The 24,711-nt window shown below is 42.3% G+C and overlaps 1 protein-coding gene and 1 pseudogene across 1 annotated transcript; both read left to right on the forward strand.

The window, feature by feature from the left end:
* The first annotated feature begins 8,874 nt into the window (after positions 1-8,874).
* LOC110541846 (small ribosomal subunit protein uS17-like) lies at positions 8,875-9,772 on the forward strand (annotated as a pseudogene).
* A 287-nt stretch (positions 9,773-10,059) lies between these two features.
* Positions 10,060-22,478, forward strand: Mmp8 (matrix metallopeptidase 8). Its single transcript, XM_021628544.2, has 10 exons — positions 10,060-10,302; positions 12,088-12,329; positions 12,991-13,139; positions 13,220-13,345; positions 14,771-14,932; positions 15,527-15,644; positions 16,280-16,413; positions 16,926-17,079; positions 17,941-18,044; positions 21,920-22,478. The coding sequence occupies exons 1-10, from the start codon at positions 10,192-10,194 to the stop codon at positions 22,021-22,023; spliced, it is 1,404 nt and encodes a 467-aa protein (XP_021484219.1). The 5' UTR covers positions 10,060-10,191; the 3' UTR covers positions 22,024-22,478.
* The last annotated feature ends 2,233 nt before the right edge of the window (positions 22,479-24,711 follow it).

Genomic DNA, 24,711 nt, shown 5'->3' on the forward strand with positions numbered 1-24,711 from the left:
TAGTATTTGACTTGGAACCATGACATTTCTTCAGCAATCATTTTAGACTCAATCCCCGGCTCATGGCAATGATGACGGTGTGGGGATTTCTAGCCAGGTGGCTCTCTCCCTAAACAAGGCTCCAGGTTTACACAGGAGATGATGTACTATGTGGTTCAGAATGTGGATTCAGCTAAAAAATATTTCCATTTCAATTCATGACACCCTCAGGAAACTGTTTCCTCAGGAAATTTGCTTTAAGAGGTTGAAATTGCTTTAAGAGGTTAAATGACCTCATCCAGTTTCTCATTTCTTTCTGTACGCTTTTCTAAGAAATGAAGCAACTTAAGATTTTTTTTTGAGTTTCATTTTTACTATCTCATACATGAGAGAATTTAGTTGATTGTTTTTTAAAAGATACTTTTCTAGTAGAAAAAAATATGTTTGTCCACTCTAGGATGAATCAGCACTCACTGAATAGTGTTTTTGAATGTGCCAACATAATTCACTCTGCTTCAGCTAGCCCTCCAAAAAAATTATTTTGAAAGTTGTTATTTTTTCTAGACAAGAAAACCAAATCATATGTAGGTTGGGAAGATTTGACTCTAAAGTGCGGGCAGGGGCCTCTTACAGCTAAGAGTAATCTTACAGCTAAGATTACTTCAAAGTAGCAGTTTCTTGAGAGCCCACTAGCCTGTGGCTACAAAATTATTCAGCAATTGCTGTCAATCACGTGGATCATGCATCCGTTCATCCCTTCAATCACTTGGAGCTTGCTTTCTGGCTCTCTCTTGCTTGATAAGACTTCCTTCTCAGGTGATTCTAAGCTGTACTGTCTTGATAGTTAATGCTGACTGGGACAGAATGATTTCAAGTAATTAATGGCAGTCCAGAAAGTACGTATAAATGCAGAAACCAGATTAGAAAAATGTTACAATGTATAAATCTGGCCTCTTTTTTTTTTTATTTTTCTTCAGTTAAGTGTACAAAAATATCTTTCTCTCAATATCTCTCTCTCTCTCTCTCTCTCTCTCTCATTTTTGGTGTCTTTGAATCGCCATAAAAATGAAAAATGGTCCATCCTCAATACTGGCACTATACCACAAGCTCACTTCTACATCTGTACCAGTAACTGCAAAGAGTACCGTCCTTCACTTGCAAATCAATGTCTAATGAAGGCCTATCTACTTTCTCTCAGGGACTCAGCCCAAATCTAAGATGCTCCGTGTTCACTGATTTGTATTCTGGAATTGGCTGATTGGTTTAGGACTCAAAAAGGTCCAAACTTTCTTCCACTTGTTATGTGATGTGAAATCTCTGAAAAGTCACTTAATTATTGTAAGGGGCTATTCTACATCTCAATGGAAACTGATAAAAACTGTTGCAAAGACTAACTACAATCAAGTTTGCAAAAGGTGTCCCTCACTGAACACTTTGAATGTTACCTTTTTTTATTCAATGTGAATTTTAAGTAGAGCCGACAAACAAGGTAAAAACAACAAATCAGGTCAATTGCTTTCACAATAACTTAGAGGCTGTAGCAAGAGGAACCTATAAAAGGAAGCTTAGAATGTATAAAAAGTAACAGACTTTATATCATGTGCATTTTTCTTTGTTAACAACAGCCTGAGATCAGGGCTGGAGATACCTTCAGAAGATCTTTCATTGTAAAGGATTGTCTTAGCTGTTCTGAGTTTTTTTTTGTTACTCCATATGATGTTGAGAACTGTTCTTTCAAGGTCTGTAAAGAATTGTGTTGGTATTTTGATGGAGAGTGCATTGAATCTGTAGATTATTTTTTGGTAAGATGACCATTTTTTACTATATTAATCCTACTGATCCATGAGCATGGGAGATCTTTCTATCTTATATTTTCTTTAGTTTCTTTCTTCAGAGACTTGAAGTTTTTGCATACAAGTCTTTGACTTGCTTGGTTAGAGTTGCACCAAGATACTTTTAGGTCTTTTGTGGCTATTGTGAAGTGTGTTGTTTCCCTAATTTCTTTCTCAGCCCACTTGTCTTTTGTATATAGGAAGGCTACTAATTTTTTTAGTTAATTTTGTTTCCAGCTACTTTGCTGAAGGTGTTTATCAGCTTTAGAAGGTCCCTGTTAGAATTTGGGGGGTCACTTATGTATATATCGTATCATCTGAAAATAGTGGTACTTTGACTTTTTCTTTTCTGATACGTATCCCCTTTATCTCCTTTAGTTGCCTTATTGCTCCCTAGGACTTCAATTACTATATTGAAGAGATACGGAGAAAGTGGACAACCTTGCCTTGTCTATGATTTCAGTAGAATTTTATTTAAGTTTTTCTGTTTAGTTTGATGTTGGCTATAGGCTTGCTGTATATTGCCTTTACTATGTTTAGGTATGTACCTTGTATCCCTGTTTACAGACCTTGAAAGAACAATTATCAACTTCATAACTTCATATGGAAAAAAACAGACTAGCTAAAACAATATTGAACAGTAAAAGATCTTCTGGAGGTATTCCCCAGTCTTGAGCTGTACTGTAGAACAATACAAAATAAAATAAAAATTGCATGGGTCTGGTGAATCAGACTGGTGAATCAATGGAATCAGTTCAAAGACCCAGAAATAAACCCACACATCTATAGAGACTTGATTTTTACAAAGGACCCAAAACCACACAATGGAAAAAAAGATAGCATCTTCAACAAATGGTGCTAGTCTTAGTGGATGTCTACATGTAGAAAAATGCAAATAGATCCATATTTATCACCCCTCACAAAACCAAAGTCCAAGTGGATCAAAGACTTCAACATAAATTCAGACACACTGAATCTACTAGAAGAAAAAGTGGGAAGAGCATTGAATTCATTGGCACAGGAGACAACTTCCTGAATAGAACACCAACAGCACAGGCTCTAAGATCAACAATCAATAAATAGAACCTCATGAAACTGAAAACCTTCTGTAAAACAAAAGACACTCTCAGCTGAACAAAATGATAGCCTACTGCCTAGGAAAGGATCTTTGCCAACCCTGTATCTGAGAGAGGGCCAATGTCCAGAATATATAAAGAACTCAAGAAGTTAAACACCAACAAATCAAGTAACCCAATTAAAAAAGGGGTACAGAGGGCTGGAGAGATGGCTCAGAGGTTAAGAGCACCTTCCAGAGGTCCTGAATTCAGTTCCCAGCAACCACATGGTGGCTTACAACCACCTATAATGAGATGGATGGTGCCCTTTTCTGTAATGCAAATACAGATACATGCAAATAGAATGCTCATATGTATAAATAAATAAATATTTTTAAAAATAGGGTACAAAGCTAAACAGAGAATTCTCAACAGAAAAATACAAATGGTAGAGAAACAAAGAAATGCTCAACATTCTTAGTCATCAGGAAAATGCATATCAAAATAACTCATAGATTCCATCCTATACCTATCAAAGTGGCTAAGATCAAAAACTCAAGTAACAGCACATGCTGACAAGGTTGTGGAAAATGGGGAACACTCCTCCATTGTTAGTGGGAATGTAAACTTGTATGAGCACTTTGGAAATCAATCTGGAACTTCCTCAGGGAATTGGAAATATCTCTATCTCAAGATCCAGCTATACCACTGGATATATATTCGAAAGATGCTCCATCATACAAAAAGGATGTTTGCTCAACTATGTTCATAGCAGCTTTATTTGTAATAGCAGAAACTGGAAACAACCCAAATGTCCCTCAACCAAAGAATGGATGAAGAGACTGTGGTACATCTACACACTAGAATACTATTCTGCTATTAAAAACAAAGACATCAGTGGACTTGGAAAGGGGCAGGGAGAAGATAAGGGAGAGAGGGTGCAATTGGGAGGGAATGAGGAAGGGGGCTATGGCTGGGATATAAAGTAAATAACCTGTGAGTAATATAAAAAATAAATTTTGATGCTCTTTGGGTGGATGACACCTAAATGAACATCGGTACAAAGTCCCAATTTATTTCTAATATCAGAGATCAGACCTCTACTCTTGACTGATGCGTCTAAAACAAAAAGGGGGAACTGTAGAGAGCTGCGTAATGCTGTGCCTTAAAGATGGAGCAGGTTTCCGCCTTCCACCTTCCCGATGGTGAGTGCTCTCTGTCACAAACAACTCCACATTTGGCTAAGTCTGAGGATCTGGCTTGCGTCCATGTATGTGGACCTATCTGCATTGCCCACATGGTACGCTGGGGTTGGCTACCCAGAGACTATTTAAGCTGGGGGCTGGCTTTCCCCAGGGTCAGATGATTGTTCAAGGTTCCTGAATAAACTGCAAAGAAAGAAAGAAAGAAAGAAAGAAAGAAAGAAAGAAAGAAAGAAAGAAAGAAAGAAAGAAAGAAAGAAAGAAAATACCACAAGGAAATAAGTATTCAAACCCACAACAAGATCTCATCTCACATTTACTAAAATAAACATTAATATTTTAAAAAAACTCAAAAAAAAAACAAAGGCATCATGAAATTTGCAGTCAAATGATGGATCTGAAAAAGATCATCCTGAGTGAGGCAACCTAGACCCAGAAAGACATGCATGATATATAGTCACTGATAGGCAGATATTAGCCATACAACACAGGATAATCATACTACAATCCAAAAACCCAAAGAAGACCCTAGGGAGGATGCTTAATTCTCATTCAGAAGGGCAAATAGAATCGACACTGGATGTGGTTGAAGAGAAGAACCAGGAGGGAAGCCTTCCATAGAAGTCCTCAGAAGAACTCCACCCAGCAGAAGATCAAAGCAGATGCTGACACAGCCAAACGTTGGGCAGAGCACAGGCAGTCTTATGGAAGAGTGGGAGAACAGGAAGACCTGGAGGGGACAGAAGCTCTACAAGAAGACCAACAGAGCCCAAAAATTGGGGCTTAGGGGGAGCTGCATAGACTGATGCATCAACCAAGGACCATGCATGGAGAGGACCTAGACCCCCTGCTCAGATGTAGCGCATTCATTCTTAGCTTCCTCTTCCTGGCTGTGGCTGTGGCTGTGACCGGCTACCTCCTGCGGCCACAGTGAGTGTATTCCTGGAACTGACAGCCAAAATAAGCACTTCTTTCCCTACATGGCTTTTGTCTGGTGTTTTGTCACAACCCAATAAGCAACAAATACACAAATAGAGTACAGTTTCAAAGCAAATGAAACAACAGTAACAAAACTGCAGCACAGGGACCCGCCTCCTGGGTGTCATGTGGCACCCTGAGCAGGAAATGGAACAGGAACTGAAGCACAAATGTTCTATTCTAGATGAATTTGTGGGAGAAATCCTCTGACAATAGCAACAGAGCGTGAGGGTTATTCTGTACCTTGAAAGTAGGGATGATGAGGAAGAGGTGATCCTTTGAGTCTGTCTAGTCTGGCTGTAGCAATTTATGCCAGTGAGTGCTCTTTGGCATGAATAGTCATGGGATTCTGGGGTTCTAGAAGCAAGCAGCCCCACCATCTGCACCACCCTGTGGATTATGGGGCTTTGGTAGAAACCACCTTGAGGACCACCACCGTGGGGTACCACTCCTCTGTTAAAGAGAACCAGAGGAGGGGAGTGAGGGAGTAAGATATGAGAATATCATAATGAAACCCAACATTGTGTATCAACTAAACACATGAGGGAGAACAAGAATTAGACCATAGCTAATAAGGAACAATTTTTATTCAAGAAGCATTTCAACAGGGAAAAGTTGTGATTGTAGACCTGGCCTGGGTTCCACTATGAACAGCGAATGCTGGGGGAAAGTTACAGCCAAGAAGTACCGTGGAGGTTGGTGTATGGGAAACCAGGCAAGAATACTGGCCAGACTTCATACTGTGCTCCTGAAAAAAACCTCGGTAGAATGTCTGCTGAAGGAGAGTCAAAGGTGGGGGGTGGGAAATGTGCACCTGCAAAATCCTTCTAGGGAGGAGGGTCTCCAGTTACTGACTTAATGACCACAGAAGGACTCCTGGGAGGTTGGGGTGCAATCACAACATGGGAGCAGGCATCTTAGATGATCATATGAAAGAGTTGTTGAGTGCTCCATCAATGAAACTTAACATATAGATGTAATCTTCGGGACTGAATTCAGACCAAGTGCAGGGTGGGTAGGTTATGCCCCAAGTTCTCGGCTGAATGTGCTAATGTGAGTGCTGTCCCTGTCCATGTAATTCTGGTTCTGAAGATATGAAAGGCAAAAAAAAAAAAAAAGAAAAAGAAAAAGAAAAAGAAAAAGAAAAAAAAAAACCTTCTCAAATTAAACTAAGGACAAAGATAGTTAAATAGCGTATACCTCTTATGATCCTCACCATGTAAGAGATAGTTCTCATTTCTCCATGGATGTAGCTCATTTAGTTTATAAAGAAACTTAGGATGTATGCTTTTCTTCTAAGCATTGCCCTACAAACCCCGTAAGCAGTGTTTACCATGGAGAAATAGGAGTCTCAAAAATGTCTGCCTATCACTGCTAAATGACACTATGAAAGAAAACTTAACAGAGCCTTGAGTAATCTCTCTCTAAATGTCTGTGTGTCACTTCAGCTGGAACTGAAATAAAGCATAGTGTATCTCTATACTTTGACCCATATCTACAGAAATATGCTTCTAACTTTATACTAAATTGGGGTCTCCAGGAGAGAGCCGTTGTTTCCAAGGCTGGCAGAAAGGGCCTTGTTTTGCTTTGTTTTGTTTTGTTAATCCAGAAAGATGCACTTGAAGGTGTGTGTGTGTGTGTGTGTGTGTGTGTGTGTGTGTGTGCATGTTCATTCACAGTTCCTGGCTCATTTCTGCCCAAGGCAGTTTATGGAAACTAGAATTCTCTTCCCCAAGATAAGCAGGACATGGAAACTCTACTTTTCTCCCGCTTTTCATCTTGGAGCTGGCCATAGAGAAATTCTCTGGTAAGACCGTCTCATTCCAGAGAAGTTGTGCCCCATTAACCCGTTGACATACATGACATGAGGAGACAAGAGGGGTCTAGACTGAAAGGCTTGCTGGGTTCCCCACACAGTCTGTTAGCAATCCTGCCTATGCAAAGAAGTGGCCATTAGTAAGAAGTAAGCCTAAGAGAGCCATGTCCCTTCCCCTCCTCCTCTCTATGTGGGTCCCTTCATCTGCATCCTTTGTAATATCACTCACAAAAACCCAGTAAAGGCGAGAGAGAGATGGGGCCAGGGGGGAAAGGAATGGGGGTACAAGAGAAGAGAACATAAGAGAAAGGGAGCAATGACAGGGAGAGATGAGGGGTAATGACATTCCCTGTGGCCAGCAGGGGTCACCCAATAGCCAGAAAATAAATAACATGCTTAAAGGACTCATTATAGAAATAAAAATGCTCATAAGTGAGTATATACGATGTGTGTCTTTCTGCTTCTGGGTGACCTCAGTTAGGATGATCTTCTCTAGTTCCATCCATTTGCCTGCAAATTTCACGATTTCTTTGTTTTTAATTGCTGAGTGGTAGTCTGTTGTATAAATGCACCACAATTTCTGTGTTCTTTTTTCCTTGAGGGACATCTGGGTTGTGTCCAGATTCTGGCCGCTACGAACATGGTTGAACAAACGTCCTTGTTGTATGGTAGAACATCTTTCGGGTATATACTCAGGAGTGGTATAGCTGGATCTGAGGTAGCACTATTACCAATTTCCTGAGAAAGCGCCAGATTGATTTCTGACGTGGTTGTACAAGTTTGCAGTCCCACCAGCAATGGAGCAATGAATTCTCCACATCCTCTCTATCATGTGTTGTCACTGGCGTATTTGATCTTAGCCATTTTGATGGGTGTAAGGTGGAATCTCAGAGTCCTTTTGATTTGCATTTCCCTGATAAGGACATCTGCTCAACCATGTTCACAGCAGCTTTATTCATAATAACCAGAATCTGGAAAGAGCCCATACGTCCCTCAACGGAAAAAGTGGATACAGAAATTGTGGTGCATTTACACTACTCAGCTATTAAAAGCAAGGAAATCATAAAAGTTGGAGGCAAATGGATGGAACTAGAAAAGATCATCCTGAGTGAAATAAACAAGAACCAGAAAGACACACATCGTATAAGCTTACTTATAAGCAGATATTGTCCATAAAATGTAGGATAACTATGCTAAAATCTACAGACCTAAATAAGCTAACCAACAAGGAGGACCCTAGGGATTATGCTTAAATCTCATTCAGAATGGCAAACAGGATAGACACCAGAAGCAGTGGAAGAGAGGGAACAGGACCGGAGCCTAACATAGATGTCTCCACCCAACAGGGAATAGAAGCAAAGATTCACAGGCGAACTTTGGAAGAGGGCAGGAAGTTTTATGGAAGAAGGAAGAGATAGAAGACCCAGAGGGGACAGGAACTCTACAAGGAGACCAGCAAAGCCAAAATATCTGGGCCCAGAAGGGCCTGCAGAGACTGATGCAGCAACCAAGGTCCATGCATGGAGAGGACCTAGACCCCCTGCTCAGATGTAGCCCATAGGCAGCTTGGTCTCCATGTGGGTTCCTGAGTAAGGGGAGCAGGGGTTGTCTCTGACATGAACTCAGTTGCCTGCTCTTTGACCACTTTCCCCTGATGGTGCGGCCTTGCCAGGTCACACATGAAGAGGATCCAGGCAGTCCTGATGAGACTTGATAGGCTAGGGTCAGAGGGCAAGGGAGGACTCCCCCTATATGTGGACTAGGGAGCTGGGAAGAGATGAGGGAGGGGGCTACAACTGGGATACAAAGTGAATAAATTATAGAAAATTAAAATTTTTAAAAAAAATTTTAAAGAAGAAAGATGCTCCCCTGGGAGACACCTGGGTTCCCTGTGGAGACACTCAGGTTTTGAACTCAGGCCCAACTCTGGACTCTTGCCCTGTCTAGAGAAATAAGGAAAACAATGGAGTCTGTTTTGACTGGACCAGAAGACCGTAGAAGAACATAGGCGGATGCCGCCCTTCCACCTCCACACGGAGCCTCTGGTTCTCCATCGCTATGCTCATTCAACCAATGTTAGTCTTCATCATAGACATCCCTATATTTGTCCTTTCTCTGGAAAACCCCACCTTACAGGTTGTGGATGTTTTAGTACATCCATCACACACACACACACACACACACACACACACACACACACACGGCCCAGCCCTGGAATTACACTCGTGGACCACTATGCCCAACTTTTTGCCTGCACACTGAGAGTCAAACTCAGGTCCTCATGCTTGTGTGGCCAGCGCTTTCATACCGGAGCCATCTCTAGAAGCTGCGTTTGGTCCCTACACAAAGCCTGCTTTGTAGTGAAGTCCGGGCGTTGGCTCTCGACTCTCTTTATTCAGGCTGCCGGGAAGACGGCGGACATTCGGACTGGGCGTGCTTACCAAAAGCAGCCTACAGCCTTTCAAAACAAGAAGCGTGTTTCGCTGGGAGAAACCGGCAAGGAAAAACTCCCTGGGGAGTACAAAAAACGTTGTTCTAGGCTTCAAGACGCCCCAGGAGGCCATCGAGGGCACCTACATAGACAAGAAATGCCCCTTCACTCGGATGTCTCCATCCGAGGCCGGATCCTGTGTGGTGCGGTGACCAAGACGAAGATGCAGAGGAGCATTGTCGTCTGCCGGGACTCCCTCCGTTACATCCGGAAGCACGCTTTGAGAAGCGCCCCAAGAGAATATCTGTGCACCTGTCCCCCTGCTTCAGGGATGTACAGATAGGCGGCATTGTCACCCTGGGAGAGTGCAGGCCTTTGAGCAAGACCGTGCGATTCGACGTGCCGAGGAGACTCTGGCCTACTCCTTAGAACAAATGACATTATTTTCCATCTTAAAAAAAAAAAAAAAGCCTGCTTGTGACAAGCCAGTTTGGCACACACTCAGGCAGCAGAGGTAGATTAGCAACATAGGCCCCTTACAGGTGTGCAATTTGTTCTCAAGATGACCTCCGGTGCTCTTCAAATGTTTCCCTGATTAAAGCAGTACGGCCTCCACGTCACATCGCTGCCTCCTCCTGGCAGTTTGCAAGAGTAGCGGCCCATACTCTTCTGTTGAAGGGCTCCCCCCACTCCTGGGTTCCAGACCACACTGGGACATTGCAGAACAGTCGGAGTGTGGTTAACCTGTTACCTCACACTGCTGAGGCAGCAGTTGCTCAAGATTCAGGCCTATAAGGTACCAGACAAGAGCAGTGATTGGCAAGGGAGGCTGTGAGCTTCGGGGCACTTGCCGGAGGGGCAGGGAAAGGCTGGAGACATTGTCTTGGAAGATAAGACCATGCTTTTTCTGAAGGCACTTCCATTTCTGTTCTTACTCCACACGCTGCTTGCCAAGGCCTCTCCAGTACCTCATGAACACCTGGAAGAGAAAAACTTAAAAATTGCGGAGGTAAATGAACTGTCAGTTATGGGTGATTGGCTGATGACTCCAGGGTTCAGAGTGTGGCTGTCCCTTCTTAGCGTAAATGCCAGAAAGAGATTCTCTGGCTGGATTTGCCAAGGCTTAGCATCTCTTCTGGGACTTGTTTGACCCCAGTAGGTCAAGGCCTGGCCCTGGGAAATCTAGACAAGCTGGGTGCTGCACAGCCTGGGGAGTGCTGCTGTAGGACTTGCTGACGTTGGGCCTTTTAGAGAGAATATTTCCATTTATAAAATGAACTGAATTTCTTACTTCACATTTTCCTCTTCCGGTAAACATGTAATCCAGTTTTTCTCTATGCTCTATATGTCAATGCTAGACTGGTAAAATGCTAATATCCCAAAGCTGAAAAATGATGGAGAGTTGGAGGAGGTCCAGTTATGACCTGCCTACCGCTTCCTGTCTGAATATTTCCTTGCAGCCAAAAATACTGTCATGTGTAAAAGATAGAATGAAGGTGGGGATTATAATTAATTAAAATTAGCATGCTGTATATAATCAGATTTCCTAGCCCTGCTTATTAAACTTTGGAAGCATGATAAAGGCAAAGCTAAAAGCACAACCCTTGTTTCATAGTATAAAAGTGAGGCCAGGATTTTGTTTTTATTTTTGATGCAAGGGGATGTGATCACCAATTTGTTGTGCATAATTTTCTTAGCATTAAAATTTCTGGAAAGCTTTTTTTCTCTCTCTCTCAGTAATTTTTGTGACTGGCACAAAAGCCATTTTATACTGAGTGTGGACTGAGTTTACTCTCCGGACCCCTTTCTTCGAAGCATAACAATGACCCTGTAATGGAAAGCTTAATTTTTTTTTCATGTCAGAGACAAAAGACAGCACTGGGATTTGCCTGAACCTGTCAGATCCCAAAGTGCAAACTCTGCCTTCTATCACCTCCAAAGTACATACATACATAGTGTGTACACACAGATACATACAGCAAGGTAAAGAAAGCTTACCGTTGATTGGCATGTTAACACTCCTGAATGAGAGACGCCCTTCCAGGACATTACCCTGTGGAATGGAATGCTGCTATTATCCCAAGCATCTTTCGTAATGAACGCTGCGGTAAACCAGGGCCTGAATTGTCACTTGCTTCTTCGTTCTTGGTACCTTCATTTCTCTGTGGAGGTGATTAAACCCTCTCTCCATTAACTGAAAGAGTGTTTAAAAAAAAAAAAGAAAGAAAAGAAAAGAAAAGTCTTCATTGTTACAACTAACACCCCAACAGATATAAAAAGAAAAATAACAACAATTCGGTATTAATTTTAAAACATGAATAAATACTGCAGGCTGCCTAATGCACAAGAGCAGTTTGTGTGCAATTCATCTTCAGTCCTCCTCCCGCTGGAAGTCTTTTACTTTTATGCAAAAAAATTAGTTAGATCACTGAATGCAGAGAATGTTCTACAGGCATTGTTCTTTCAAAGTAAATCTAGAATTGTCTTTATTTTAATTAGATGCATTTATTTTTATGTGTCCAGGGGTATTGCATGCCACAATGCCTGTGTAGGAGTCAGAGCACAACTTGTAATAGTCAGCTCTCTCCTTTTATCGTGTAGGTGGTTAGGATCAGTCTTGGCTAGTCAGGCTTGACCCACTGAGCCAACACGCTGCCCCAACCTACAATTTCTGTTGTCCCATGTCTGTCAGGTCCTGGTTTACGCTCTGTGATGGCTTAAAAAGCGTTGCAAAATATCCAGAGCACTAAAGGCAATTTCACAGCAAGAACTCAGATGTGTTTATTTTGATCAGAATTACCTGAAAAAATTCTACCATTTGCCAAGCAATCAATATCGGTCTGCAAAAAGGAATGAGACAATGATTACCGAGAAGCTTAAGGAAATGCAGCGCTTCTTCGGCTTGGCCGAGACAGGGAAGCCAGACGCAGCTACTATGGAGATGATGGGAAGACCTCGCTGTGGAGTGCCCGACTCTGGTGACTTCATGCTAACCCCTGGAAGCCCCAAGTGGACACACACCAACCTGACCTACAGGTGACATCCCTAGAGTCTGAGGGTTCATCTGCCCAGCTAGGGACTGAGAGCCCCTGAAACCTCAGACATTGTTGCAGAACGGGCAAAGCTAGAGATGAATGGACAAACATCCCTGCCCTTGAAGAGTATGAAAGAATGTGACTAGTGAATGAATAGAGTACGAACTGGAAGTAAGCGCTAGGTTGAGAAAGCAGAGCGCCCTGGGTTCTTTCAACTCTAAAACTTACAACATTGTCTTCATCAGTCTCAAAAGACTATGGCAGCATCTGTCCCTTTGAGTCCAAAAGAGGCTTAACCATTGCTGGAGAGAATCTAGCTCTCTTCTGTATGTCTTGGTAACCGCAATAATAATAGCCAGTATTTGTAGAATACAATTTTCAAGCCACTAAGGGCTTCCTGTGTATTTAATTCCTTCGGTGACCTATGAGAGGGATCTTATGTATCATCTCCGTCTTATGAATGGGGACACTGAGGCTTAATGACAGGCAGTTATTGTCCACACTCTGGTCTGTCTTCAGCCCTGAGACACTCATCCTCTTGATGTTCTGTCCAAGTGGTAGCGCACTGCATAGCGACTCACTCCAAAATGGAGTGACTGACCGTGTAGTTCCAAGGCGTTGCTCATACTAGCAAACCCTTCTTGCTCCTTTTCTCTTTCCAGGATTGTGAACTATCCCTCATGGTTGTCAATGACCACAGTGAGAAAAGAAATTGGGAGAGCCTTCCAACTCTGGAGTGTGGCATCACCCCTGACCTTCACTGAGACCTCACAGGGAGAAGCAGACATCAACATTGGTTTTGTCCCGAGAGGTAGGCTCAAAGCAATTTTGTGCTCTCTAGCTAACCTGAGACTATAAGCAAAGGCTTGACCACAAGCCATCTCATTTCAGACCATGGTGACAACTCTCCATTTGATGGACCCAATGGGATCCTTGCCCATGCCTTTCAGCCAGGCCCAGGTATTGGAGGAGATACTCATTTTGATTCAGAAGAAACATGGACTCAAGATTCTGAAAGTAAGTTGGGGTCGTTGTTAGGTTCACACGAGCCTTTTAAATTCACCTTTCCCACCTTGGAATCAAGACGTATTCACAAATACACAGCCACTCACATTACTATAGAATTTCAAACACAGAAATCAATCAATCACATTTTTGGTACTTAAGGATAAACCAGCTTAAATTTTTTTGTTTTTGTTTTTTTTTTTTTAATCGAAAGCTAATTATTGACGTTATTTCCCACTGCAATGCCCTCATCTAAGTGTGCCACTGTCATGGCACTAAGTAACTGATGAACAAAAGAAACCTACTTCCCAGTTGTGTAAGGGGCTGGAAAGACCAGGGTGAAAGTTCTTAATGCAACCTCACATGGTGGAAGGATGAGGGAGACCAAGAGAAATGAGCCTGAAACCCTTGCCCTTTTCACAGCGGCATCAGTCCAGACCATTTCCATCAGGATCACATCCCAGCAGTTTTTCACTCACGATTAACTTTCTGACACATGATTTCTGGGAGGAGCATTTAAATGTTCAGCTTGCAGGGAGCTGAACGAGGCAAACCACAGCCAAACCCTGGCTGGACCCTGGCTGCACAAACAAGGCTAGGCTGAGGGAGGCCACAGTCATGAAGTTACACATATTCTTAGCCAGCTTGCACTCTGCCATGGCTAAGCTGAGTGGTTGAGACAGAGGGAGGCTACTTAGCTCCCAAAGCATAACATTTTCTGGTTCCCCTGCTTTAGTTTCTCTCTCTCTCTCTCTCTCTCTCTCTCTCTCTCATCTCTATCTTTCTGTGTTTAATGTTTGGAAAGGCCTTTTCTTCACGTCTCTGGAGATGCTGAAGTACTGGGGTTCATTTGAAAAGAGCAGCCACATTCTTCCTTCTAATACCTTCACTTCCACCGGCCTCCTTCTCAGCAGTGTGTCTGTGCAACAGAGCATGCTTTCTGGGAGCCCCCTGATGAGCCGTTCTGGGCTTCCTGAAGAGAGGGGATGAGGTGAGGGCCCTGTGTGCGGACCCTGTGGTCAGTCAGCCTTGCATCTGACCTACTGCACTGAGAGGAGGGCTCTTTCCTGTGTCTTCTTTGGAGACGCCGTTAAAGAGCCTGAGGGCCAAAGCACGTGCAAGTACAAAGAAACAGGATTCTTCCCATCCTGAGATCCGTAGCTCTTCCACCATTTCACCGACCTTCCATATCTATAAAATGTGGGAGTTGGGATAAAGACAGATTTATCAGCTCTGAGATTTGATAACAGCTTTGTGGTTTCTACCTTGATGTCTCCTCATTGCTGCACTTTACGTACCTGACTAGAAAAGGAAAGAGATGAGTACATAACAGTCTCCTTCCTGGGCAGTTTTGGCCTCAAAGCAACATCCTTTGAGATCATATTTTCACCACCTGTGGAGCCATTAAAGTGTCCACCCTATATTCTTGCATTTCAGATTACAACCTGTTTCTTGTGGCTGCTCATGAATTTGGACATTCCCTGGGACTCTCTCACTCCACTGATCCTGGTGCCTTGATGTACCCAAACTATGCTTACAGGGACCCCAGCACCTACTCACTGCCTCAAGATGATATCAATGGCATCCAGACACTCTACGGTAAGGTTGTGTGGATACATGGTAGAACACAGTGCAACGAGAGCTGGTCTCCATAAGTCCGGCACACAAGCTCTCTCCTTTGGAGTCGCTGCATTCTGTCCACCAGAGAAGCTCAAATTAATCTCTGAAAGTCACCAGGAATAAGTATAGCATTGGCAACAGAGGCCTGTGGGGCTGAGCCTCTGGTGTGATTTCAATACGTCTTGGTTTTTAACTTATTAGATGTCTATTTCTACCTTAAAGAAAAGGCTAAAGGGCAGGCCTGTTGACAAATATCTGTAATATTAACAGTCAGGAGGCTGAGCCAAGAGAACCATGAACGCATGAAGGCAGCTTCAACTACACAGTGAGACTTGGTCTCGAGAAAAATAAAAAGGAAAAGAAAGAAGGAGATATGGGGAGAAGGAAGGAAGGAAAGAAGGAAGGAAGGAAAGAAAGAAGGAAGGAAGGAAGGAAGGAAGGAAGGAAGGAAGGAAGGAAGGAAGGAAGGAAGGAAGGAAGGAAGGAAGGAAAGAAAGACACTCTGCCTTCCAAAGTATTTGAAGTGTACCACAGGCATGGGGCTTATACTTATTAAATGTTTTTATTTCCCAGGACCTTCAAACAACCCTATCCAACCTACTGGGCCCAGCACCCCCACAGCCTGTGATCCTCACCTGAGATTCGATGCTATCACCACACTCCGTGGGGAGATTTACTTCTTTAAAGACAAGTATAAATTTGAGCTGCCCCTTCGTTGTACATCTCTGTTTGTCAGACCTTAAAACTGGAGGCTAATGAAACATGTCACTCAGCTTTCCTTTTGACCCAATAGATAGGTATCTTCTTGGAATTCCTAGTGGTTTCTAGATGTCGTGAAACATCCTCAAGCACTTCTGACATCGTTAGAGATTGTCAGTGTTAAACTTGTTAAAGGCTGGAAGATCCTAAGCATGTTAGGTTTGTTGTGCTAAGAAGAGGCTGTGGCGCCACCCAAGATCAAATAAGATGGGGCCTGTGACCTCCAACACTGTCCAGGGACCACCAGATGGATATCACTACCATAAACTAGGGTCCTGCGTGAATCATGCTTGTTACACATTTATATACTAAAGAAACCAGGCAAGGATCATTTGTAGTCAAGAATCATAAGCCAACAGCTCTCTCCCTCTCCCTCTCCCTCTCCCTCTCCCTCTCCCTCTCCCTCTCCCTCTCCCTCTCCCTCTCCCTCTCCCTCTCCCTCTCCCTCTCCCTCTCCCTCTCCCTCTCCCTCTCCCTCTCCCTCTCCCTCTCTCTCTTTTTGCGTGTGTGTGTGTGTGTGTGTGTGTGTATGTGTGTCTGTGTGTGTGTGTCCTTATGCTCCTTTAGGTACTTCTGGAGACGGCATCCCCAGCTGAGACAAGTTGACCTCAATTTCATCTCTCTATTCTGGCCCTTCCTGCCCAATGGCCTTCAGGCTGCTTATGAGGATTTTGATAGAGACCAAGTTTTCCTATTTAAAGGTAACATTCAGGGTGGAGCAGGACTTCTCTTTGCCCCATAGCATTTTCAGAAAGGACAGGAAAAGCATGCTGCTAGCCAGGCTCTTGCCAGGAGTCCAGGCTTAGGCCCCACATGATCACAAATGGCTGCATGAACTTGCCCAGGCTGGACCCTCATTAGGTCTTAGTATTGTCCTCAACAAATACTACTTCCTGAGACCATCTTCAGTATTTCTCTGCCCTCATCATAGATATGGTTTTCTAAGATATCTCAAGGCTGTGATTTAGTTCCTACACAAGAGTCACATCAGGCAAGATATGTGGTTTGGGAACCGTGAACATCAGGCTGTAATGTTTGGAGTTTTTCAGGTGCAGAGAGCAACGATTTAGGGCTACCATTGCACTCAGGAGCTCCACTTTGGCGCTTTCATCTTTCTCAGACTATCTGCTCCATTTTCACTACTGTGGGGATCGCAAAGTGCTGGCATAGAAAGGCAGAGCTTTGTTAAGGATGTTTCCTGAATTGTTGGCAGGCAGACAGTACTGGGTCCTAAGTGGCTATGACCTTCAGCAAGGTTACCCGAAGGATATATCCAGCTTTGGATTCCCGAGCAGTGTCCAAGCCATTGACGCAGCTGTTTCCTATGGAGGGAAGACGTATTTCTTCATAAACAAGGAGTGCTGGAGGTAAGGAGAATGAGTCTTTCCATTAAAGTGAAAAAGCTGTGTTTCTCTGCCCTGTGTGCAAACCGTTAACACGGACATCTGAAGACTTTTAAATCTACATGGTTTCTGACAGCCTAATGAGGTCATAGTCTTTATCACAGGATGATGCTACATGTCTTTAATCTTTCACTTTTATCACAGAAGATACCTACACAGATATATGGAGTATTCTGTATCATGAGATGTTTCACATCCTCATTCAGCTCTAGGGTGGCATACAGGGAAAGAAGAGAGGCAATTCTTCCTATGAGTTGAGTTCTGACATTCTCAAATGAATGTTTCCCACATATTTGCAGATTTTGGTAAACAAGAGAAAGTTATTAAAGCATGAAAGTCAAAGACAGGTGGTCTGTAGGGAGGAAGAGGACAGATGGATGGGGCTAGAAGGAAGGCCAATGGAGACTTGACCATGAATAAACAATGATACATGTGTAAACATGTCATAATGAAGCTCATTATTTTACATGCTAACAAAATACTAATAAAACAATGCATTCTTTTACATTATATACACATGTACACACATACATATAATTATGCTTAATTTACCAACTAAATAAAATGCTTCAAAAATAAAGGCTCTGCTTTTGGGAAATAACTGCTAATCACCAATCAGCATGCTGATTTAAAATCAATGGCACCTCTGTGTTTTAAAACAAAATAGCCTTAGGTAGAGAAGTTAAGCGTTCCCAATCTTAGCCAATGGGACACAGATTTAGTGTAAATATGTCTAAGAGAGTACTTTGTAACATATACAAATAGAAAGCAGGATGTCATAATATATACTGTTTTTTAAATCATGTGATACTTTTTTCTCATTAGATATGACAATCAAAGAGGATCCATGGATCCAGGTTATCCCAAAAGCATAGGAAGCACTTTCCCAGGAATAAACTGTAGAGTTGATGCAGTTTTCCTGCAGGACTGTAAGTAGAAAAAAAGGTTAACAAAAAAAATTTTACCTTGTTTTTTTTTATTAGTTATTGATTTATTATTTATTACAATTTATTTACTTTGTATCCTGGCTGTAGCCCCTCCCTCATCTCCTCCCAGTCCCACCCTTCCTCCCTCTTCTCCCCCTCTACCCCTCCCCGGTCCACTGATAGGGGAGGTCCTCCTCCCCTACTATCTGACCCTGGCCTATCAGATCTCATCAGGACTGGCTGAATCCTCTTCCTCTGTGGCCTGGCAAAGCTGTTTCCTGGGAGTAGGTTATCAAAGAGCCAGTCACTGAGTCCATGTCAGAGACAACCTTTGCTCCCCTTACTAGGGAACCCACATGGAGAATGAGCTTCCTATAAGATACATAAGAGCAAGGGGTCATGGTCCTTGGTTGAACTATTGGTCTCTGCATGTCCCCCTGGGTCCAAATATTGTGGCTCTGTTGGACACCTGGTGGAGCTCCTGTCCCATCCAGGTCTTTCTATCTCCCCATTCTTCCATAAATTTCCTGCACTCTGCTCAAAGTGGAGATGAGTCCCCAGTATCTCCTTCCATACCTTGCGGGATAGATTCTTTCAGAAGCCCTCTGTGGTATGTTCTTGTCCTGTTCCCTGTCTTCTCCCACTTCTGATGTCTATATGTTTGCCCTTCTAAATGAGGATTAAGCATCTTCCCTAGGGTCCACTGTGTTGTTTAGGACTATATATTTTAGTATATTTATCCTATATTTTATGTCTAATATCCACTTATAAGTGAGTATATACCATGTGTGTCTTTCTGCTTCTGGGATACCTCACTCAGGATGATCTTTTCTAGATCCCACCAGTTGCCTGCAAATTTCATGATTTCCTTGTTTTTAATTGTTGAGTGGTATTCCATTGTGTAAATGTACCACAATTTCTGCATCCATGTCCTCAGCTGAGGGACATCTAGGTTGTTTTCAGTTTCTGGCTACGAAAAAAGCTCCTACAAACATGGTTGAGCAAATGTCCTTGTTGTATGGTTCAACATCTTTCAGATATATGCCCAACACTGGTATAGCTGGATCTTGACATAGCACTATTCCTAATTTTCTGAGAAAGCACCAGATTGATTTCCAAAGCGGTTGTACAAGTTTGCATTCCCACCAGCAACGGGGTTCTCCTTTCTCTACATCCTCTCCAGCATGTGTTGCCACTTAAGTTTTTTATTTTAACCATTCTGATGGGTGTAAGGTAAAAATCTCAGAGTCCTTTTGATTTGCAATTCCGTGATGACTAAGGACATTGAGCATTTCTTTAAGTGTTTCTCTGCCGTTCAACATTCCTCTGTTGATAATTCTCTGTTTAGCTCCGTGGCCCATTTTTAAGTGGATTACTTAGTTTGTCGGTGTTTAACTTCTTTAGTTCTTCATATATTTTGGATATCAGCCCTCTGTCAGACATGGAGTTGGTGAAGGTCTTTCCCCAATCTCTAGGCTGTCATTCTGTTCTGACAGCAGTGTCCTTTGCTTTACAGAATCATTTCGGTTTCACAAGGTCCCATCTATTGATTGTTGATCTTAGAGCCTGAGCAGTTGGTGTTATGTTCAGAAAGTTTTATTCTGTGCCAATGATTTCAAGGCTCTTCCGCACTTTTTTTTTTTTTCTAACAGATTTGGTGTATTTGGTCTTATGTTGAGGTCTTTGATCCACTTGGACTTTAGTTTTGTGCAGGGTGCTAAATATGGATCTATTTGCATTTATTTATCTGTTTACATGTAGACATCTGGTTAGACCAGCACCATTTGTTGAAAATGCTAACTTTTTTCCATTGTGTGGTTTTGGCTTCTTTGTCAAAAATCAACTAAGTATTTGGGTGTATTTCTGAGTCTTTGATTCAATCCCATTGATCCACTAGTCTGTTTCTATGCCAATGCCACACATATTTTATTACTGTTGCTCTATAGTACAGCTTGAGATCAGGGATAGAGATACCTCCAGTAGATCTTTTATTGTGCAGGGTTGTTTTAGAAATTCTGGGATTTTTTTTTTTTCATATGAAATTGAGGACTGCGCTTTCAAGGTCTGTAAAGAATTGTGTTGGTAATTTGATGATAATTGCATTGAATCTGTAGATTGCTTTTAGTAGGATGGCCATTTTCACTGTGTTAATCCTACTGATCCATGAGCATGGGAGATCTTTCGATCTTCTGATATCTTCTTCAATTTCTTTCTTCAGAGACTTGAAGTTTTTTTCATTCACTTGCTTAGTTAGAGTCACACCAATATACTTTATGTTATTTGTGGCTATTGTCAAGGGCGTTGTTTCCTTAATTTTTTTCTCAGCCCATTTGTCTTTGGTATACAGGAGGGCTTCTGATTTTTTTTTTTTTAGTTAATTTTTTATCTAGCCACTTTGATGAAGGTGTTTATCAGCTGTAGGAGTTCTCTAGTAGAATTTTGGGGGTCATTTGCAAATAGTGATACTTTGATTTCTTCCTTTCCAATTTGTATCCCCTTGATCTTTAGTTGTCTTATTGCTCTAGCTAGGGCTTCAAGTACTATGTTAAAGAGATACAGAGAGAGTGGGCAGCCTTGTCTTGTCTGTGATTTCAGTGGAATTGATTTAAGTTTCTCTCTGTTTGGTTTGATGTTGGCTATAGGCTTTGCTGTATATTTCCTTTACTGTTTTTAGGTATATGCCTTGTATCCCTGATCACTCTAAGACTTTAAACATGAATGGGTGTTAGATTTTGTCAAATCCTTTTTTGGCATCTAAGGAAATGATTATGTGATTTTTTTTTCCTTCAGTTTGTTTATATGGTGGATTTCTTTGATGGATTTCTGTATATTGAACCACCCCTGTTTGCCAGGGATGAAGCCTACTTGGTCATGGTGAATGATTTATTTTTATTTTTTATTTTAATTTTTATTAATTACACTTTATTCATTTTGTATCCCCCCCAAAACCCCACCCTCCTCCCTCCTAATCCCACCTTCCCTTCCCATTCTCCATGCATGCCCTTCCCCAAGTCCAATAATAGGGGAAGTCTTCCTCTCCTTCCTTCTGATCCTAGTATTTTTAATGTTTTCTTGGATTTGGTTTGTGAGGATTTTATTGAGTATTTTTGTGTCAATGCTCATAAGAGAGATGTGTCTGAAGTTCTCATTCTTTGTTGGGTCTTTGTGTGGTTTAGGTATTAAGGTGACTGTGGCTTCATAGAATGAATTTGGTAATGTTCTGTTTCTATTTTGTGGAATAGTTTGAAGAGTATTGGAGTTAGCCCTTCTTTGAAGGACTGGTAGAATTCTGCACTGAAACCATCTGGCCTTAGGCTTTTTTTGGAAGGGGGACTTTTCATGATTGCTTCTATTTCCTTAGGGGATATAGGACTGTTTAATTTATTTACCTGACCTTGATTCAATATTGGTAAGTGGAATCCATCAAGAAAATATTCCATTTCAATTAGATTTTCAAATATTGTGGCACACAAGCTTTTAAAGTAAAACCTAATGATTCTTTGGATTTCCTCAGTGTCTGTTGTTATGTCCTTCTTTTCATTTCTGATTTTGTTGATTTGGATAGTGTCTCTCTGCCTTTTAGTTAGTTTAGCTAAGGCTTTGTCTCTCTTGTTGATTTTCTCAAAGAACCAGCTCTTGGTTTTGTTGATTCCTTGAACTGTTTTCTTTGTTTCTAATTTATTGATTTCAACCCTGAGTTTGATTATTTCCAGCTGTCTATTTCTCTTGGGTGTGTCTGCTTCTTTTTTTCTAGAGCTTGTTTACCTTTTTAAAACAGCAAAGTTACATTTTGTATATTCTGTTTGGTGTATTTGTGGGAACTCACTCAGATGTCTGAGATCTACAAGCTAACCTGGAGACTTGTCTCTTTCTTACAGCCTTCTTCCTCTTCTTCAGTGGACCACAATATTTTGCATTTAATCTTAACAGTCACAGAGTCACGAGAGTGGCAAGAAGCAATTTATGGCTTAACTGCACATAAAGTTGAACAAAATCTATGTCTTTGCATCCCCTCTATGAATGCAAAAGGGAAACGCAATCCGTGTATTCATCCCATGTGTCCTGCCCAAACTTTCCTCAGTCATAACTAACGCCACAGCCATCCTCAAAGAACAGGTGTTTGCAATCTTCCATTCTTGGGATCGGATGATTCTTTCTGCACCTTCCGACACATCAGAACGAACACATCGCGAAGAGAAAGCAAACCCGTTCATCCCCTTGACATTCGCCAGCCCATTGTCTGCTCTTCTGCCCTCTAAACCTCATGTTTTATTACCAGCTGATCTGACTTCAAATCCTTCTAAATCTTTTCAAATATGGAATCTAGCACTGGAATTTCATTACACATAAGGATTATAAACACAGAGAGATGACTCCCTGTCTTTACAGAATAAATGCTGTTATTTCATCCCTTCCAAAATAAATATGGAAAATATATATTGTGGGTTGAATCCTGTCCTTCTTCATGCCAGAAAAAAAAATAGATTGAAGTCATAACCTCATATGTTTTTCTAGAACCAGAGTCTTTGTGGATCTAATTAATTATGTGTAAGTGACAAATGGCTCTCGACAGGGTTAGGGTGAGCCCTAAGCCTGTATATGTATTCTTAGAGAAAGGGGAGAGGGATGGGACATAACTCAGAGATAAAACATTTGCCTGACATGTTTGAATCTGAGGCAGTTAAGGGAGAGTCAGCAGAGGCATAGCTCATGGCAGAGTGATGCAGCTATTTGCCAATAATTCCCCAGGCACTGGCAGATAGGAAGGCGCCAAGAAGGCTCCATTCCTTTCAGGAAGCAGATTCCAGAACTGAAACACTTGCTGATGTTGTTTTCTGGCTTTTGTGGAAAAAAAATAAATAAATAAATTTGTTTTTTGTGCTCTACAGAATATGTGTTCTTTGTTAGAAAAGCGCAAGGAAGCCAACACAGTGAGTCAGCCCTTATGACTACTGGGGAGTGTTGCTGCCTGGGCAGGATTTTAAAAAAACAAAAACAAAACACAACAATAACGAAAAAGAAATGCCACCATCAAGTTCAGGGTGCACTGACACCCACACTAAAGAAAAGAAAGCAACGCAGAGTCAGGTCAGCCGCCTGCCTGCAGGAGATCCCGAGGCATCTTCCCTTGCAGCAGCAGAGGAGGCCACTCCTTGCTCTCTCTACTGTGGGAGGCGAGCCAGTAAAGGCAGAGCCCATTACCCACCTATCCCACTGTCAAGCACAGCTGATTTCAGATGCCCTATTTCTAAAACACCCTGGTGAGGCAGTTTTTAAAGCTATAAAAGCAGGGGGTTCCTTTGTGCCTGATATCTGCTATTTCTGTGAGCTGCTCATGATAAACTGTTGACCCTAACACCATCCTTACATTGTAAGATGAGAACTCAGTTCCTGCCATTTTGTTTGCCACATTTCAGAATCACAGGCATTTTCCAGCTGTCACGTTTATGTGAGCACAAGAGATGCAAAAAAAACTAAGCTTAGATTTTAAACAATGAGATTCCCCTGTGTTTATTTTGAATTTATTTAGAAATAAAGGTGCAGTTATTTTGGGAGAGCGGCATGATTCCAGTAATAAAAGGGGGCAGCCTGCGGCGCAATGACATGGAAAAGGAGGAAAAATTAATTCAGTACAGTATGTGTCCTAAAGGCTTCTGCCACGGGGATTGGTCTTTGTTGCCACCAGGACCTACTGAGAATCCTACAGAATACTATATACCAGAAGTAGGAAAATCCCTCACCATTTCTCAAGCCTTATAGGGAGAGGATTATTTTTAGGGTGTTAAATTCCTATACTTCCGAGCTATATTTCAAACTAATCTGGCAACTCTGTGTCTTCCCAAGGGCAGAAAGACTCATAGTTTCTCACGAGAAGGAGAATGGCACAAACCAGTGTTGTGCTGGAGGAGTGACGCTGGGCATCAAAGGTGTCTTCCACAGATCTGCATCTGGGAGATGGCAATGGGAACCTGGGGAAACACAGCAGTCTGGGAAAGTAGATCTACAGATGCTGGCCCTGGGGAGGCCTCAGTGTGGCTACCCTGGCATTCTCCACTCCTTTTGCAACCCAGTTTTAGGTTGCACACAGGCAAGACTTCACAGCCTTCCCTACAGACGGGGTGGCATGTCCCTCATTCCTACCCCAAATGTGTAAGCCAAATATTGTGTGGAATTTCCCAAAGGATATTAAGAATTGCCTTTTTCTAACTGGTTGGTGGTGGCTCATGACTTTAATCCCAGCACTCGGGAGGCAGATGCAGGCAGATCTCTGAGTATGAAGCCAGCCTTGTCTACAGAGGGAGTTCCAGAACAGCTACGGCTACAAAGAGAAACCCTGCTTCAACCTCCCCCACATAAAAACCAATAATTGCCTTTTCCTCCTTCCTCATTTTGTGCTGCCTGCATTGCTGCAGGTGCAATGGCTATCTCTTGAGAAACCACACAGCCCCTGAAAATGTAGAGTGAGTCATCCTTAAAGCCACAGACTACCAAACTGAGGCTGCTGTTTCATGAGGAAAACATAAACGTTAGTTTTATTAACCATCTGCTATTGTTCGTTTTTCTGTTGTGTTCCACCAAATCTCATCCCAGCCGGTGGAGGCCTAAGACCCACCCTGCCTCCTACCAGGGAGGTCTCCAGCTCCCCAGACCCATCCTTGCATAGACGAAA

This window comes from Meriones unguiculatus, chromosome 1, assembly GCF_030254825.1.
Source record: "Meriones unguiculatus strain TT.TT164.6M chromosome 1, Bangor_MerUng_6.1, whole genome shotgun sequence".
Taxonomy (NCBI): Eukaryota; Metazoa; Chordata; class Mammalia; order Rodentia; family Muridae; genus Meriones; species Meriones unguiculatus.